We start from the raw sequence: 16,021 nt of genomic DNA, 5'->3' as shown, positions 1-16,021 counted from the left end.
GTCGGAAAAACATAAACTACAAAAATGTTCAGTTAAAACGAACATAAAACATGAATATATTATGAATTGGATAACAGTTATTGCTATGAAAAGAGAACATCGGCAGCCCAGTAAAGGGATTCACAGCCGGTTTGAGTTTCCAAATATACCCATTAGTTACTTTGAGGATATGACCCCATTACAAGTCTTAGGACCGGGAGCTGAAAGAGAGCAGTGAACGCAGCATTGTGTGCGGGCATTTAAAAGACGTGTGCATATTTTTTATACTTAACACTCCTAATATAAGAAAGCATTTAAAGTGTCATTGCTTGTTATGGTTTTAAATGTAAAATATTTACTCTGGTTTTAATTTAAATTTTTTTAACTTTAATGCTTTGGTAAGTTTAATGACAGTGTATAGCAGCAAGTACAAAACCAACAAGCAGTGAAAGTAAACACTCGGTTTTCCATTTGATTTGGTGTTTTAATTATCGCAGTCATGTTGAAGACAAAACAGAGATGTTGGTTTGCTTACTGAACAGAGATAGGAGATTGTAAATTCACATGGACGACGACTGATAAATAAAAAAAAACAAAAACATTCTCTTCAGACTGGACACTTCAAGGGTAATATCGAGACACTTGGCATCTACCACATTTGTCCAAAACCTTGACTTTTGTCCTGTATTAAATGACAAAATCATTTTTGCTTTTCACATACTATCAATGAAACAATCATTGAATCATTTAACAGCCTGGAATCTGGTGTTGCATTATACAATCTATTGCTTAAAACCAGAACCGTATAACAAAACCAATAACTGTAAAGTGAGATGCATTGCACTCTTGACATACATAGGACAACTTTGAACTGTGACATGTGTACAGACAGGAATGCACCATATAGAAAAAAGTGTCATTTAGCTTGTAGGATGTCAAGAGGCCATCTATGGACCACATTCCTCTCAGTAAATCTTGTCTACAGTGTCTACGCTTTGCAGTGCAACAGACTTGTTTGTGAGATATTCAATTAACCCATTTAAGCCATTTCTACCATTCAAACCGGGGGCGCTCTTGGATTATTCTACCATTAAAGCCGGGAAAAAGGGATACGTCATTTTGTAGTTTTTTCCACCTGTTTTCGGTCTCTTGGCCAATGAAATGCATCAGAATATATGTGTGAAAGCCGCAATGCAACATGGGACTTTTTTGAATTTCATTTCTAGGCTGAAAAATCTATTATTTAGTAGGAAGCGTTGACACTTCTGTTGAATTTCCTGAAAAACTTCAGGTTTTAGGGGGTTATTTTAAAATCGCCCAGAGGTTTTACAGGCATTTTTTCCAGGCGTTTTAGGCCTAAATGGGTTAATACCATTCTCCACATAAATGTGGAACCAGCAAGCACAGGATGATGAAGAAAAATGTCAAAGTACTGTAATTACAGCAACGTTCTTCAGACCGCAAACACCGAGACATACAACTGGTAACCTTTTTACTTCAAACGTATCCACTTGTATCTGCTATCCCCCTAAAGAGAACATCATTTATGTTGATATAAGTATTTATTTTAAAAATGAAAAAAGAAAATAGAAGCAGTGCTCCTGGAAAAAAGTCTCTGCATGATGTTGGAGTAAGGAGAGACGGTGAGAGAGAAGTGTGAGAGACGCATCACATCTTCCTCCTCCAATCCAGTACGTTGGAGTGAGCCGAATGTCATGCTGCAGCTTTTGCTTCTCAGTTTTTCTCCACGTCTCTCCTTGCGATCGACCCCCGCTGTATCGCTGGCAGCAGGTCTCAGGTTCATGTTGGTCCTTCCTGTGTCTCATATCTTGCCGGGTGCAGGAGGCATCATGCCCGGCATCCCGCCAGACATTCCAGTGTTGGGTCCCAACAGGATCTAAAAGGGAAAGAGTCATTAATCGATGTTTACATCACATATCGTCACCCCGTTAAAATAATCGCCTAACTCGTTTTTTCCAAGTTTTGCAGGAAACACAAAAAACTTCACCAAAAGTGTAACATATGACATTTATTGATCATTACACTCAAAAAGGATGTAACAAAGGATGGCTATTGGCATAGTAATAACACTGTGTGTACATTATGTAACTTAAGAGAAATGAATGACTTCGGCAATTTTTTGAACACTTTATTTTGAAGGTTTCTACACTGAAAAAAAAAATGTTTTGGCCCTGTAATTATTATTTCAATCATCTATATAAATTCTACAACAAAATACGAATTCAGTGCTTTTACTTTAAAATAGTGGTTTTACATGTAGTGCATTACTTAGTGATAGTTTGTTATTATGTGTCCTCAGTTTTGTATGTAAATTGAATCATTCGTTCCAAGCTATTGGCATAGTAATAACACTGTGTGTAAATTATGTAACTTAAGAGAAATAAATGACTTAGGCAATTTTTTCAACATGCCTTTGTGACTTAAGCAAAATATGGTAACGCTTTATTTTGAAGGTGTCTACATAAGAGTCACACAAGCCTGTCAGAAACATGACATGACAAGTATCATGAGCACTAATGTTACTTCAAAGTGTCATTAATGTTCATGACACATCCCATGTCATGTTTATGACACGCTCATGTCATTCTTATGTAGACACCTTCAAAATAAAGTGTTGCCATATCTTGCTTAAGTCACAAAGGCATGTTCAAAAAATTGCCTAAGTCACATTTTATTTTGACTTAGGCATAATAAATCCGCTTGAGTAAAATGTGACAGAAGCAAAAACCGCCCAGAAATGGCTACTAGTGCAACCCAGAACCTCTCAGCTGTCAGTAACAGTACATGCACACTAACACTCACTTGTCTCTGCTGTTGTAGCTGCTGCTGCTCCAACTGTAGTCTTTCTGTCTCAAACACAACAGGCAGCACAAGGATCATGAAGGAGGTAGTACCAACCCAGAGTGCTGCACGGGAAAAACTGAAAAAAGTGGAAAAACCTGATTAGCGTCAGCTTTTTAAAACATGCCAGTTCAACATATGCACCAATGACTTATATTCAAAATAGCTTCCATTGACTTAAAATGTGTAATCATTCGGAAAAGAAGATGTGAGTTTAGCTCAAGAAAACAAAGCTGGGATCAGACCATCGAATTAACAGTTAATCTCTTGATCGACTGGGCCAACATGGCGCACTGTATACATTCCTGCAATGTTACGGTGAGACACGTGACATACCTGTAGAACTTCTTTGCCAGTGAGACGGAGCAGTATGCAGACACCTCAGCAGCTGTGCGAACTGTGTCAGGGAACATCTCCGTCAGGCCCCACAACCTCTCCATCAGTGTCTCATCCAGCTGGAGGAGACAAACACAAACACAAGACTTAACCCTTTGGGGCAAAAACACTCTTTTTTTTAAACAATAAAGCAGCATCTTATAATAATGGGATGGAAAGCAAAATAAATAAATCCACATTCATTTACATTTAGTCATTTAGCAGACGCTTTTATCCAAAGCGACTTACAGGAAGAAAAAAGCAAACAATCAAGGTCTAGTGCAATAAGAGCCATTAGTGCATCAATAAGTGCTAGTGAGGATTCTTTAAGGAGTAGAATTATTGTGTGGTGCTAGGAGAGAAGATGCTCTCTGAAGAGCTGGGTCTTCAGGAGGTTTTTAAAAGTAGGTAGGAACTGGTAGTGTGTTCAACCAACGGGGAACAAGCACATGCAAAAAGTTTGGATTGCCTTGGGCAAACAGGTGGCAGAGCCAGGCGCCGTTCATTGGAAGAGCACAACGGTCGTGAGGTAGTGTTTGTCTGAATCAGGGCGTTCAGGTAGCTGGGTGCAGTACCAGAGACAACTTTGTAGGCCAGCATTAGAGATTTGAATTTGATGCGGGCTGCAACAGGTAGCCAGTGGCGCTGGATGAGCAGCGGTGTGACATGTGACCTTTTTGGCTGGTTGTAGACCAGGAGCACTGCCGTGTTCTGGATTATCTGAAGCGGTTTCATTGTGCAGGCTGGCAGGCCTGTCAGGAGGCGTTACAGTAGTCAAGTTTTGAGATGACGACAGCTTGTGTCAAGAGTTGAGTGGCATGTTGAGTTAGATAAGGTCTGATTTTTCTGATGTTGTAAAGTGCAAACAGCATGACCGGGCAACAGAGGTGACATGACTGGAAAAGGTGAGTTGGTCATCAATCATCACCCCTAAGTGTCTCACCACCCTAGTGGGGGCAAGACACAGGGAGTCAGTTTAATGTTAATATCTTTGTGTGTTGTAGGTTTAGTAGAGAGGACCAGCAGTTCAGTTTTTGAAAGGTTCAGCTGGAGGTGATGTGCCTTCATCCATGAGTTGATGTGTGAGAAGCAGTCATTTATTAACTTGGTAAATAGTCTGTCCATCCTGATGTTTGCACAGTGATACATTATTTAACCAATGTCACAACATTCAAGATAGCATGATAGTTAAATGGACTGATTGTCAGACGAAACTACTGAACAGTTTTGTGTTTTTGCGACAGAACACAGACTCTAACAGGACTTGTCACAGCCAGACCACAGCTAGCTAGCTAGCTAACATTGGTACAGCCATGCTAGCTAGCCATGCTTAGCAAAGAAATGCCGAGCTGAAAAACGAACCAGTGCGACTCTATGTGTATTTTTTTGTTCTGATTTACATTTACGAAGCACCCCCTTAATGACGAGCCACTTACATCTTCATCTTCATCGTCGTCAATCTCGTCCTCGGGGGGCCGGGTAGACACCGGGCCCGCTGCGGGGGAAAGCTCCTCGATTCCGGCCATGTCTCCTGCTGTCGCCCGCTCCGTGTCTGGTGGCTTGGATCGGCTGTGTGCACGGCGAACAAGTCGCTAAGAAACTCGGTGCAACCGACAGTGTGTTTAGTGTGTGAAGTTAATTTATTATAAAGCTAATGCTAGGAGGCGTGCATCTGTTCAACGACAGTCTGAGGTCACGGTGGGAAACGTGAAGCTCGTCAGGGACGGAAGTGACGACAGCAGGTCAGGGGTCAGTTTGGAGTTCATCCATTAATAAACTGCGCCCCCTGGTGGAGCGGAAGTCTAGTAGCAGCCTGATGACAAAAAATATATTAACTCTATGGAGTCTGGGGCTATTTTGTTGGTTTTTGACTCTTTTTCATTCTGCCTGTATATGCAACTTAAATAATGATCACCATGCCATGCTGCTATCATCTTTATCAGCACAACCTCACCTGATTATTATTGTGTCATTTTGACTTACTGGTTTAACATTTTGAAACACAAAAAAACACACACACATACAAAATACAAAACACACACACATACAAAATACAAAACACACACACACAAAATACAAAAAAACACACATAAAAACAACAAAAACACAAATAAACACACAAAAAGCACAATTTTGTTTTAAAAAAACCCCACAAGAAACACACATAAAACCCACAAACAATTACAAAAAACACAGGAAAAACACAAAAAAATAACAAAAACATACACAAAAAAAATACTAAAAACCCACAAAAAATACCCCAAAATCACACAAAACCACACAAATAAAAAAAAGTAAATGCAAAAGATTGCATTAAAAATGTTGAAACAGACACTGCAAAATTTGAAAAATCGAAGTAAAAGTAAAATCACTACTTTTGCTTTTGCTGAAAAAGATTTGACACACTAAATGAGAAATGGAAACTTCTGGAAAAGCCAAAACTTTAGAGTTCAGCTGACAGCAGGGCTCCATGCTGCTTCGTTTTTACGTCGTGACGTCATGAAGAAGTCATGGACTCCAGAAAACCCACAAACCACACAAACATGCACACACATACTTTACAGTAAAAGTGCTGAAAAGAACATTTATTGCAGAATACATTTTACTGCTACACCAACGACACCACGTAGATAGAGATTGCCCTATTAAAGTTATCTACTTTAATTAGAAGTTATATTTACAGCAATATATTTGCTTTTCCTGGAACCTTATGTAACTGTTTTGTTTAACATTGGCATTAGGAGTTAAAGTTTCACTTTAAATAGTACTAGGGCTGCAACTAACAATAATCTTCATTATCGATTAATCTGACAATTATTTAAACGATTAATCGATTAGTTGTTTGGTCAATAAAATGTTGAAAAATATCAATCAGTGTTTCCCAAACCACAAGATGACGTCCTGAAATCTCTTGTTTGTCCACAAACCAAAGAGATATTCAGTTTATTGTCATAAAGGAACAAAGAAACCAGAAATATTCACATTGAAGAAGCTGAAATTAGAGAATTTGGACTTATTGTCTTTAAAAAACTGCTCAAACCAATTATTAGATTATCAACATAGTTGACGATTAATTTAATAATACCATACATATTTTTAAAAAATTACATTATATGGTTTGAGATTGGCTGACATTTGAGTTTACATTGACCCATAAAGAAAAATGTGAATATTTTGGTAGTGTTTAATAGCTCCACTAAATGGCAAAACAGTGGAAAATGTTGTCATGCTAAGCATAAATTAAACAATATTACAAGACAGCCAATGTGATTCCCCCTTCTCTATGTTGTTGTGCTCCAATACTGCTTTAATAATGTATATGTGTTTCAACACTACCTTAATGTTGTTACAATTCTCTTTTTTTATTTATTTACCTATTGTTAATAAGTGTTATAACTATTTATCAGTGCTTTAACAATGTTAATTCAGCGTCCAAATAATAAACAATTGTTTTACCAATGCTTAATGTGTAATATTAGAAGTCACAGTTTTCAGAGTATACAGTTCCATATGTAATTTAAATAGGACATTCATCTGTTCGTTTGTTTATAATTAGATAAAAATCTGAAAATATGTATCACAATGCCAATTATCATAACGGTGACGACTGTTGTAATGTGCTATTGAAATGTGATTCTAAATAAAGACAAAAAGAAAAAAAAAGAAAAACAAACGTCATAGGTGGCAAATTCTAATAACTCTGGTTGATTAAATTAACTGTGTGAACAACTTATGCTGATATGCGAAAATAAAACTTTTGCCTATTCTGCAAAAAAAAAAGTAAAAAAAAAAAAAAAGGCTGTTTACATTACAGACATTTATGTTTTATATTTTAATAACTACTTAAAAAAAAAAGTAGTTATTATTAGAGCTCTGGATTCCACGAAAGCGCCGGAGCACGACTTCTTCATGACGTCACGACGTAAAAATGAAGCAGCATGGAGCCCTGCTGTCAGCTTCCCTCTAAAGTTTTGGCTTTTCCACAAGTTTCCATTTGTCATTTAGTGCGTCAACTCTTTTTCAGCAAAAGTAAAGGTCACCACGACCAAGTGTAACTGATTTTACTTTTACTTTTACTTAGGTTTTTCAAATTTTGCAGTGTGCTTTTCAACATTTTTAATGCAATATTTTGTGTTTACTGTTTTTTATTATTTGTGTGTCTTGTCTGATTTGGGGGTATTTTTTGTGTGTTTGTAGTATTTGTGTGTGTGTTTTTTTCGGTTTTTCCTGTGTTTTTTGTATTTTTTGTGGCTTTTATGTGTGTTCTGTGTGTTTTTATGTGTTTTTTGTCATTTTGTAATAACGGTGACGACTGTTGTAACGTGATTCTAAATAAAGACAAAATAAAAAAAATAAAAACAAACGTCATTGGTGGCAAATTCTTATAACTCTGGTTGATTAATATAACTGTGTGAACAACTTGTGCTGATATGCGAAAACGAAGAGCCTGAAAAAACTTTTGCCTATTCTGCAAAAAAAAAAAGTAAAAAAAAAAAAAAGGCTGTTCAAATCAAATCTAGCACCAGACATTTATGTTTTATATTTTAATTACTACTTTTTTTTAATGGTTTAATAGTGTCAGTAAATAGTGACTCTAAATTCTTTCCCAATCTTTTAATCTTTCTAGAGAAGTTGTTGTTGCTGGGAATAGCTGAGGGGGGCTGGTCATGGAAAGTTCTGGGATGCAGGGATTCCTTGTTTACATCCTCCCGGAGTACGCCGCGGGGGCGGGGTTAGCTCCGCCCCCATTCTTTAGACCTGACGTCATTGTCGCTTGTGTTTTTTGTGAATGAAAGAATCCAGCCTCAGAGAGCAGCGGAGTAATTCCGGGAAAAGGCGGACTGACATTTTGTCGCCAGAGTAGTCTCTTCGTTCGACCCAGCAGGTAAAATATCATTTTTACTACATATCTAACGCTCAAAAACAGTTAGCTGGTAACCGTTGGCAACAGCGGGACACTAGGGAAGTTGTATCCGCCGCCGACCAACCAAGGACAGTCAGCAGGCAGCTGTTGGCTTTAATCTCCTTTACGTTAGCTCCTTGATGCTAGCTGCTAGCATTACAAGCATGTTTAAGATGATACAGTAATCTGGCCCCGCTCTTCATATTTATGCCTCCATACCCGTGTTATTTGACAGCCAGGTGAGGTTAGCACTTCCTCCTTTGATTGTATGCTTTGAAACAATTTAAAAGGATTATTTAAAGTCTTACTAAAATGGATGTCGAGGGCACTCGTGATGGCTGTTTACTACAGCAGCAGCAGCTACTCTCCCTAGAAGGATTTTTGTGTCTTTATTGGTGATTTTGTGTCTGTTGATGTGTCTTTTTTTGTTATTTTGTGTCTTTTTTTTGTCATGTGTGTCTTTTTGGTCATTTTGTGTCTGTTGTTGTGTCTTTTTTTTTGTCATTTTGTGTCTTTTTTGGTCAGATCCTCTCCCTAGAAGGATTTTTGTGTCTTTTTTGGCAATTTTGTGTCTGTTGATGTGTCTTTTTTTTAGTTATTTTGCGTCTTTTTGGTCATTTGTGTCTTTTTTGTGTCTTTTTGGTCATTTTGTGTCTGTTGTTGTGCCTTTTCAGGGTGGATCAGGGTGGATTGTGGATATAGCTAGGTGATTAAATACAATCTACAGGGGTGGTCTTGTGTTCGCTATTTGTTATGTAGTCATTTATTATGAAACATAATGCATATTAGCTTGTCAAACTTGATGAAACCCGCTAACTAGCGTGAGTTGTAGCTTGCTTTTGGCGCTGCTGCGTTCACTTGTTGCCTTTCGCTTCGGTAGAAACAGTACTAGGTCCTCTAAAGTGATAATATTCATAGCGAAGCACAAACGTGGAGGTCCTGTGCTGTTTGGACGCAGAGAGTCGTGGTCACAGCTGCTTCTCTCTGGCTCTGGACTGACTGACTGGCAGTCTTGGCGGAGATGATGAAACGCTTTATTGCTGAATCACCATGACTTTACGAAACGGCGGTCTGGTAGATTTACAGCCGGAGTCCACCGGCTGGTTGGACAACCACTATTGCTGCAACCTCCACTTCCCACGCATGTCGGGAAATGCAGTTTATTATCAGCAAACTACAGACCACGAAAAAGCTCTTCTATTTATTTTAAACACCTACTATACAGTCTCCCGTCTAACTCATTTTTTTTCAAGTTTTGCAGGAAACACAAAAAACTTCACCAAAAGTGTAACATATGACATTTATTGATCATTTCACTCAAAAAGGATGTAACAAAGGATGGCTATCGGCATAGTAATAACATTGTGTGTAAATTATGCAACTTAAGAGAAATAAATGACTTAGGCAATTTTTTTTAACATGTCTTTGTGACTTAAGCAAGATATTTTAACACTTTATTTTGAAGGTGTCTACATAAGAGTCACACAAGCCTGTCAGAAACATGACATGACAAGTATCATGAGAATTAATGTTACTTCAAAGTGTCATTAATGTTCACGACACATCCCATGTCATGCAACCTTCAAAATAAAGTGTTACCATATCTTGCTTAAGTCACAAAGGCATGTTCAAAAAATTGCCTAAGTCACATTTTATTTTGACTTAGGCATAATAAACCCGCTTAAGTCACACACTTGACATAGGCCATTATCTTAAAGGGGTAAAATCACATGATCTGATCAACTGAGGATGTAGGTGATTTTACCACAGGTAAAAAAGTGTTACCACATATGATAACACTTTATTTTGAAGGTGTCTACATAAGAGTCACACAAGCCTGTCAGAAACATGACATGACAAGTATCATGATAATTAATGTTACTTTAAAGTGTCATTAATGTTCATAACACATCCTATGTCATGTTAATGACACGCTCATGTCACTCTTATGTCATATTTTATTGTGACTTAGGCATAATAAATCCGCTTAAGTCACACACTTGACATAGGCAATCATCTTAAAGGGGTAAAATCACATGATCTGATCAACTGAGGATGTAGGTGATTTTACCATAGGTGGCAATGAGGAGATGATTTAGGCAAAAAAACAAACAATTTTGACAAAAAATGACAGGCGATTATTTTAACAGTGTGACGATACATAAGTTGTAGGTCTTATGTACAATTGATGCCCATTTTACTCCTATGGAGTCAAGTTTCTATGAAATTTGATGTTGATTTTGTAGCTGAACTCAATGGCCTGCAATATGAAACTGATGACACGTGACTTTGTAACTTTTTTTTTGGTAAATTTTATTTATGCAAAGTTTTGGCACATACAATACAAGAAAGATAGAAGGAACCCAACAGAAAAAAACAAAATAAAAGTAAACAAACATAAAACAAAACCGAAACGACAGACAGCCAGCCACCACTTAATCATTAACATAAAAAGAAAATGTACACAAAAACAAAGCAAAGTCTCATAACCTGGATACATATCAAGAAAAACAGCATAAAAAACAACTTTTTAAATGGCTCCCTTTACTTGTGTTGACCTTCCTGCCTGGCAGCGTGGTTAACTTGTTGGGAGTCCGGTTTGTTTGTTTGTTTTTGACAGGTTGCTGGACAGCAGCACAAATCAAGTATTCTCCTCACACCCGCTAGTTATGGAGGATACTCTTTCTACACAAATGTTTACACATGTTAGATGACCCCACCGTTTGGCAGGCGTATTAGCAGCAGCAGTAGCACTGGTGGACTCAGGATCCACTGCCTCCCTTGGTGGACTCATTTTAGGAGGAAAAAAACTATGCAGAGCCATAGTCTGACCAACATGCTACAGAATAGAATAGAGACTTTATTGTCATTGCACTGTAGTATAAAAAATACGTTAGCACAACGAAATTGAGGCACAGCTCTCCCGTCAGTGCAAAAAACATAAATATTAAATAAATAACCAAGCAAGGCATGCACCCATCAAACAAACAAACAAAAAAAGGACACATTGTAAAGGAAAAACCTATTGCACATGTCACACAGAGAAAAATCTTATTGCACATGTTCTACAGTAAAATTTAAGCCTATTGCACATGTCATACAGTACAGGCCAAAAGTTTGGACACACACCTTCTCATTCAATGCGTTTTTCTTTATTTTCATGACTATTTACATTGTAGATTCTCACTGAAGGCATCAAAACTATGAATGAACACATATGGAATTATGTACTTGACAAAAAAAATGTCTTGTATTTTAGATTCCTCAAAGTAACCACCCTTTGCTTACTAGAATATAAGACATGTTTTCAGTTATTTCACACTTTTTTGTTAAGTACATAATTCCACATGTGTTCATTAATAGTTTTGATGAATCTACAATGTTAATAGTCATGAAAATAAAGGAAACGCATTGAATGAGAAGGTGTGTCCAAACTTTTGGCCTGTACTGTACATGAATGTACATGAATGTTAAACAGTGTGGCTAAAACGACACACACAAATCAAAACTTTCTGTGCTGATGCCCTTTTTATTTATTTTCTCCACCTCTACCCCTCAAACAGCCTGAGTCTGCCACTGAGGAGTAGCAGTCAAAATGAAAATGAAACTTATTTAAGAGTGTAATAGGTCAGTGTTCTACATGCAAAGGCAAGCAGAAAAATGACTTTGCATACCCTCTGAACAGCCACCTCCCTGCTGGTGGGTAGAGCAAAAATACAGTAGTTTGCTTTTTTTGCCATATGCTGAACAGGCACATTATCAGAAACAAGATGTTACGTCTCACATGAAGCCTCCCACATGCATTCTGGCTTTACAGTTCCTGTTATAAGCTTCGACTCGTAAAATGTTTTGTGGTCTAAACCTAGCAGGGCAGACAGGCTTTAAGAGGTCAAGTTGAAATTATCTTCAATAATTCACACTTAAGCGTGTAAAGTTTGCACAGCAACAGATTTCCCCAAAGTTTCTGCCGCTGATAGATTTAGAAGAGGAAAGAGGGGTTTTCTTTTATTTTTGTAAGGTGTCAAAAATCATATGACACCAGGGACTAGATAAAAGATCCTGACTTTGAAGATTTGCTATCTGTTATATTCTTGGTTTTATTTTTGGTGTTTTCTTTTTTCTTTTGTTTCTTTTTTCTTCACTATTCCCATTGTTAATTTTTTTTTTTTTTTGTCATTTACTTTTTTATTGGTTTTTGAAATGAACAAACAAACAATCAGCATGAAGACCTATAGACAAATACAGAAAATATCAAGGAAAAAAGTAGAAAGCGTACAAAAGGGGATTGGAAAACACCCCAAAAATAAATGAATATTAAAATAAAAAGGGGAAAAGGGGAAAGGTACAAAGAAATGAAAGTATTCTGATCGTCCAGTCTGAGATGACCTGCTTGAAATTATCTTCAATAATTCACACTTAAGCGTGTAAAGTTTGCACAGCAACAGATTCCCCCAAAGTTTGTGCCGCTGATAGATTTAGAAGAGGAAAGAGGGTTTTTCTTTTATTTTTAGAAGGTGTCAAAAATCATATGACACCCTCTTTTCTACACGTTCGGGCTACAAAGGGACTAGATGACAGCCCACTCACTCTTAAAAGAAAATCCAATGTTGCATTAACTATGAAAGTTCACACTTTCACTCTCCAAAAGCTATGTGGGAAAACCCCCCTGTGGTTTGCTGATGTCAAACTAGAACTTGTTGTTAATTGAATATGAATGTCAAAAGATATTTTTGTCATACAGTCAAGTCAGTGTAGCATCTCTCCGGCGCGCCATGTGACTGTAGCGAGCCTGATGACTCAGCCAAATCAAACCAAGAGAGGTGGCGAAGGGGGGAAAGCAGTTCAAGTCGGCCCAGTAAGATGTTGGACTTTAATCCCACACAATAATACTTGAGCTGACCTTAAGAGGAGTGCAGGAAGTCCCCACGCAGTCTGTGTGAAGTGCTCAGCAAGAAGAATGAGAGAAAACTTCCAAATACAGTCGCGTAAAGGCGGCGCAGACTTAAACAAACACTCCTACTGCTGTTATTACAAGTTGTTAGTGAACGCAGCAATTTAAGTGTGTGCAAACATACCCCAGTGTTGTTTTCTTAAAGGCTAAAATGATAGCATTGAAACTGTTAAACTGTCTAAAAGGAATGTGAAACGATGAGAAATATGTCCCACAATAGTTTCCTGTCATTTCTTAGAATAAAGCGTAGAGCCGTTGGTGTTGTGTTGACAAGAGGAAGTGTTGAGGGAATTGGTTAGGACACCTGCTTTGAGCAACCAAAGGGCAGACACATGATAACTTCCTCCTCACTATTCCAGCTAACAGAGAAAGGCTTGTCGCTTTCAAAACCTCCTCTTCCTTTCATATCAGACCGCAGAGTTTAATGAGAGAGAGCGCGTTTTGGAGAAGCATGAAAGATCTGTGGCTGCTTCTTCTTTTTTTTTTTTTTTTTATTGTGCATGACTGGCTGTCTTGTGAGCGGATGGTAAATGTCAGGCCAGATCTGAACCAAAAGCAGCATGATGTCCAGAGTCACATGTGGTAAAAACACCTTTTTTGTGTCCCGTTTCATTCCAGATTGTGTGTATCTGTGTTGACTGGCGCTCGGGGGAAGAACACCAGAAGACAGTTGGATCATGAACTCGGAAATAAACAACAAAGCCCTGAAGGTAACACGCAGCCTGAAATAAAACTCAGCATTGTTATCACAAAAAGAATGAGTCATGTTTATAGCCTCTGACTATTTTTACAGCAGGGAAAACGTCAATGTTGAAAAGGAAGTCTTTGAATGTAGCTATAGTGCGTTAAATTAATGAAGTGTAAAGAATGTATAAAAGATCCTGACTTTGAAGATTTGCTGGTTGGTTTTATTTTTGGTGTTTTCTTTTCTTTTGTTTCTTTTTTCTTCACTATTCCCATTGTTAATTTTTTTTTTTGTCATTTACTTTTTATTGGTTTTTGAAATGAACAAACAAACAATCAACATGAAGACCTATAGACAAATACAGAAAATATCAAGGAAAAAAGTAAAAGCGTACAAAAGGGGATTGGAAAACACCCAAAAATAAATGAATAAATAAAATAAAAAGGGGAAAAGGTACAAAGAAATGAAAGTATTCTGATTGTCCAGTCTGAGATGACCTGAAATCTGGTTTTATGGTAGAGACATATGTAATCCATTTTTGCCAATTTTCAATAAATACCTCTTTTTGTGTTCTTAAATTGAAAGTAATTCTTTCCATTACAAACCCATTGTTAATTATTTAAATTTGTTTTTTAATTTTAAGTTGTATGTACTGGATATTATATGTCAGACCACAGGAAGAATAGAAACAAATAAATAAAAATTTAATAAAACAATAAACAAGTCTTCTTCTCCTCTCTAATTAGCTGTTGTTTAATATTCTTTTCCTGTGTTTCTTCCTCTCCAGGTGAAGCTGGAATGTGGCGAGAACGTGCCCTTCCTGTCGGACAGCGAGCTCATGTCCCTCACGGTCCGAGAGTTGAACCTCCACCTGCGCGGCATGGCCCGCGACGAGGTCCAGAAGCTGAAGCAGCGGCGCCGCACCTTGAAGAACCGAGGCTACGCCGCCAGCTGCCGAGTCAAACGGGTGTCCCAGCGCGAAGCCCTGGAGCAGCAGAAGACGGAGCTCCAGAGGGAGGTGGAGCGGCTCGGGGCGGAGAACGCCGGCATGAGGAAAGAGCTGGAGGGCCTAGGAGCACGCCTTGCGGCGCTCCAGAGGTTCGCCAGGGGTCTAGAAGCCGGCGGAGGAAACCTGCTAGCCACAGCCCCACGTCTTAACACCGCCTCAGTCATCACCATCGTCAAGAGTCCACCACAGCCTCAGCCACAGAGAGATCAGGAGTCTTCCTAGAAGGAGCTGGACTGAGAGGGGGGGGGCGCTCAATCTGCAATGCAAACACACACACATACTATACACATACACACACACACACACACACGCCGGAGAACAGGAAGACACTTTGAGTAGGAAAATACTAAGCACTTGTTTGCGCTACGCCTTGTTCACATTCTCAAACAGTGTAGGATTAAATATGCAGGAGTCATTCCTCCCCGTGTGACACAGTGTTGACGCAGTGGCATGTGATGTCACCCAGAGGACAGCTGCTGTGTTTAGTTTTCCAAAGAACCGGAGCAGGAACAGCTGGAAAACCCTCCAGGACCGGCGGACACGTCCTCCACGGAACGACGTGTCACACCACCGCAGCTTAGTCGACTGAAACGTTACGTTCAGAGCAGCAGGTTTAAAGGGACAGTACACCCCAGAATCCAGAATCCAATCAGTCTAGATTGTTTTGGCGCGTCTGCCTTCTTTCAAGTTTAATAGAACTAGATGAGCCTCAGCTTGTGGCGCTCAAAGCGCAAAAAGAAACACTTTTGAAAGACTCTACAGCAGTGTCTCTTTCCAGTTAGTCTAAGTAATCCACAGACTTTCTTATAAAAAAAATTTCATGTGGGAATTATTTGCTTTCTACTGAACTAACACAGGACATTAAAAAAAAGATGCTCGCCTTATTTAGAAATAGTGGGGCTTAAAGTCACTGTAAAATCTAGCTTGTGCAAAGAAAAGGAAAAAAAACATCTTTCTCCATTCTGCATCTTGGTTAGAACATAAATAAGGGGTAATATACTATATCTGCTTAGCCTGGGTAAACCCATGCTGCCTTGCATGCTCGATTTCGTTTCGAACTTTTGGTATCCAATCACAGAACAGGGAGGGACGGCGAGACGATGAGGCGTACTTTTGGACAGAGGAAAGCTTGGAGTTTTCTTAAAGATCCAACATGGCTGCAGTAGACGCAAAGCTCTCTTTGGATCTAGCTCTAGACAGTGTTCTCGATAGTTTAGAGCAAAAGTTTATTGTAAAAGAAGAACGTTTGGCTTTACA

General features: G+C 38.5%; 2 protein-coding genes across 2 annotated transcripts; one reads left to right on the top strand and one right to left on the bottom strand.

The window, feature by feature from the left end:
• Positions 1 to 425: 425 nt before the first annotated feature.
• Positions 426 to 4,965, bottom strand: tomm22 (translocase of outer mitochondrial membrane 22 homolog (yeast)). Its single transcript, XM_059324111.1, has 4 exons — positions 4,653 to 4,965; positions 3,178 to 3,296; positions 2,803 to 2,920; positions 426 to 1,876 (listed from the first exon to the last, which is right to left on the bottom strand). The coding sequence occupies exons 1-4, from the start codon at positions 4,740 to 4,742 to the stop codon at positions 1,802 to 1,804; spliced, it is 402 nt and encodes a 133-aa protein (XP_059180094.1). The 5' UTR covers positions 4,743 to 4,965; the 3' UTR covers positions 426 to 1,801.
• Positions 4,966 to 7,868: 2,903 nt separating this feature from the next.
• maff (v-maf avian musculoaponeurotic fibrosarcoma oncogene homolog F) lies at positions 7,869 to 15,566 on the top strand. Its single transcript, XM_059324110.1, has 3 exons — positions 7,869 to 8,101; positions 13,689 to 13,780; positions 14,543 to 15,566. Exons 2-3 carry the CDS (start codon positions 13,748 to 13,750, stop codon positions 14,984 to 14,986), a joined length of 477 nt encoding a protein of 158 aa, XP_059180093.1. The 5' UTR covers positions 7,869 to 8,101; positions 13,689 to 13,747; the 3' UTR covers positions 14,987 to 15,566.
• The last annotated feature ends 455 nt before the right edge of the window (positions 15,567 to 16,021 follow it).

This window comes from Centropristis striata, chromosome 21 (genome assembly GCF_030273125.1).
Source record: "Centropristis striata isolate RG_2023a ecotype Rhode Island chromosome 21, C.striata_1.0, whole genome shotgun sequence".
Taxonomy (NCBI): Eukaryota; Metazoa; Chordata; class Actinopteri; order Perciformes; family Serranidae; genus Centropristis; species Centropristis striata.
The sequence above is the reverse complement of the archived record's forward strand: the minus strand, read 5'-3'. Positions and strand labels throughout refer to the sequence as shown.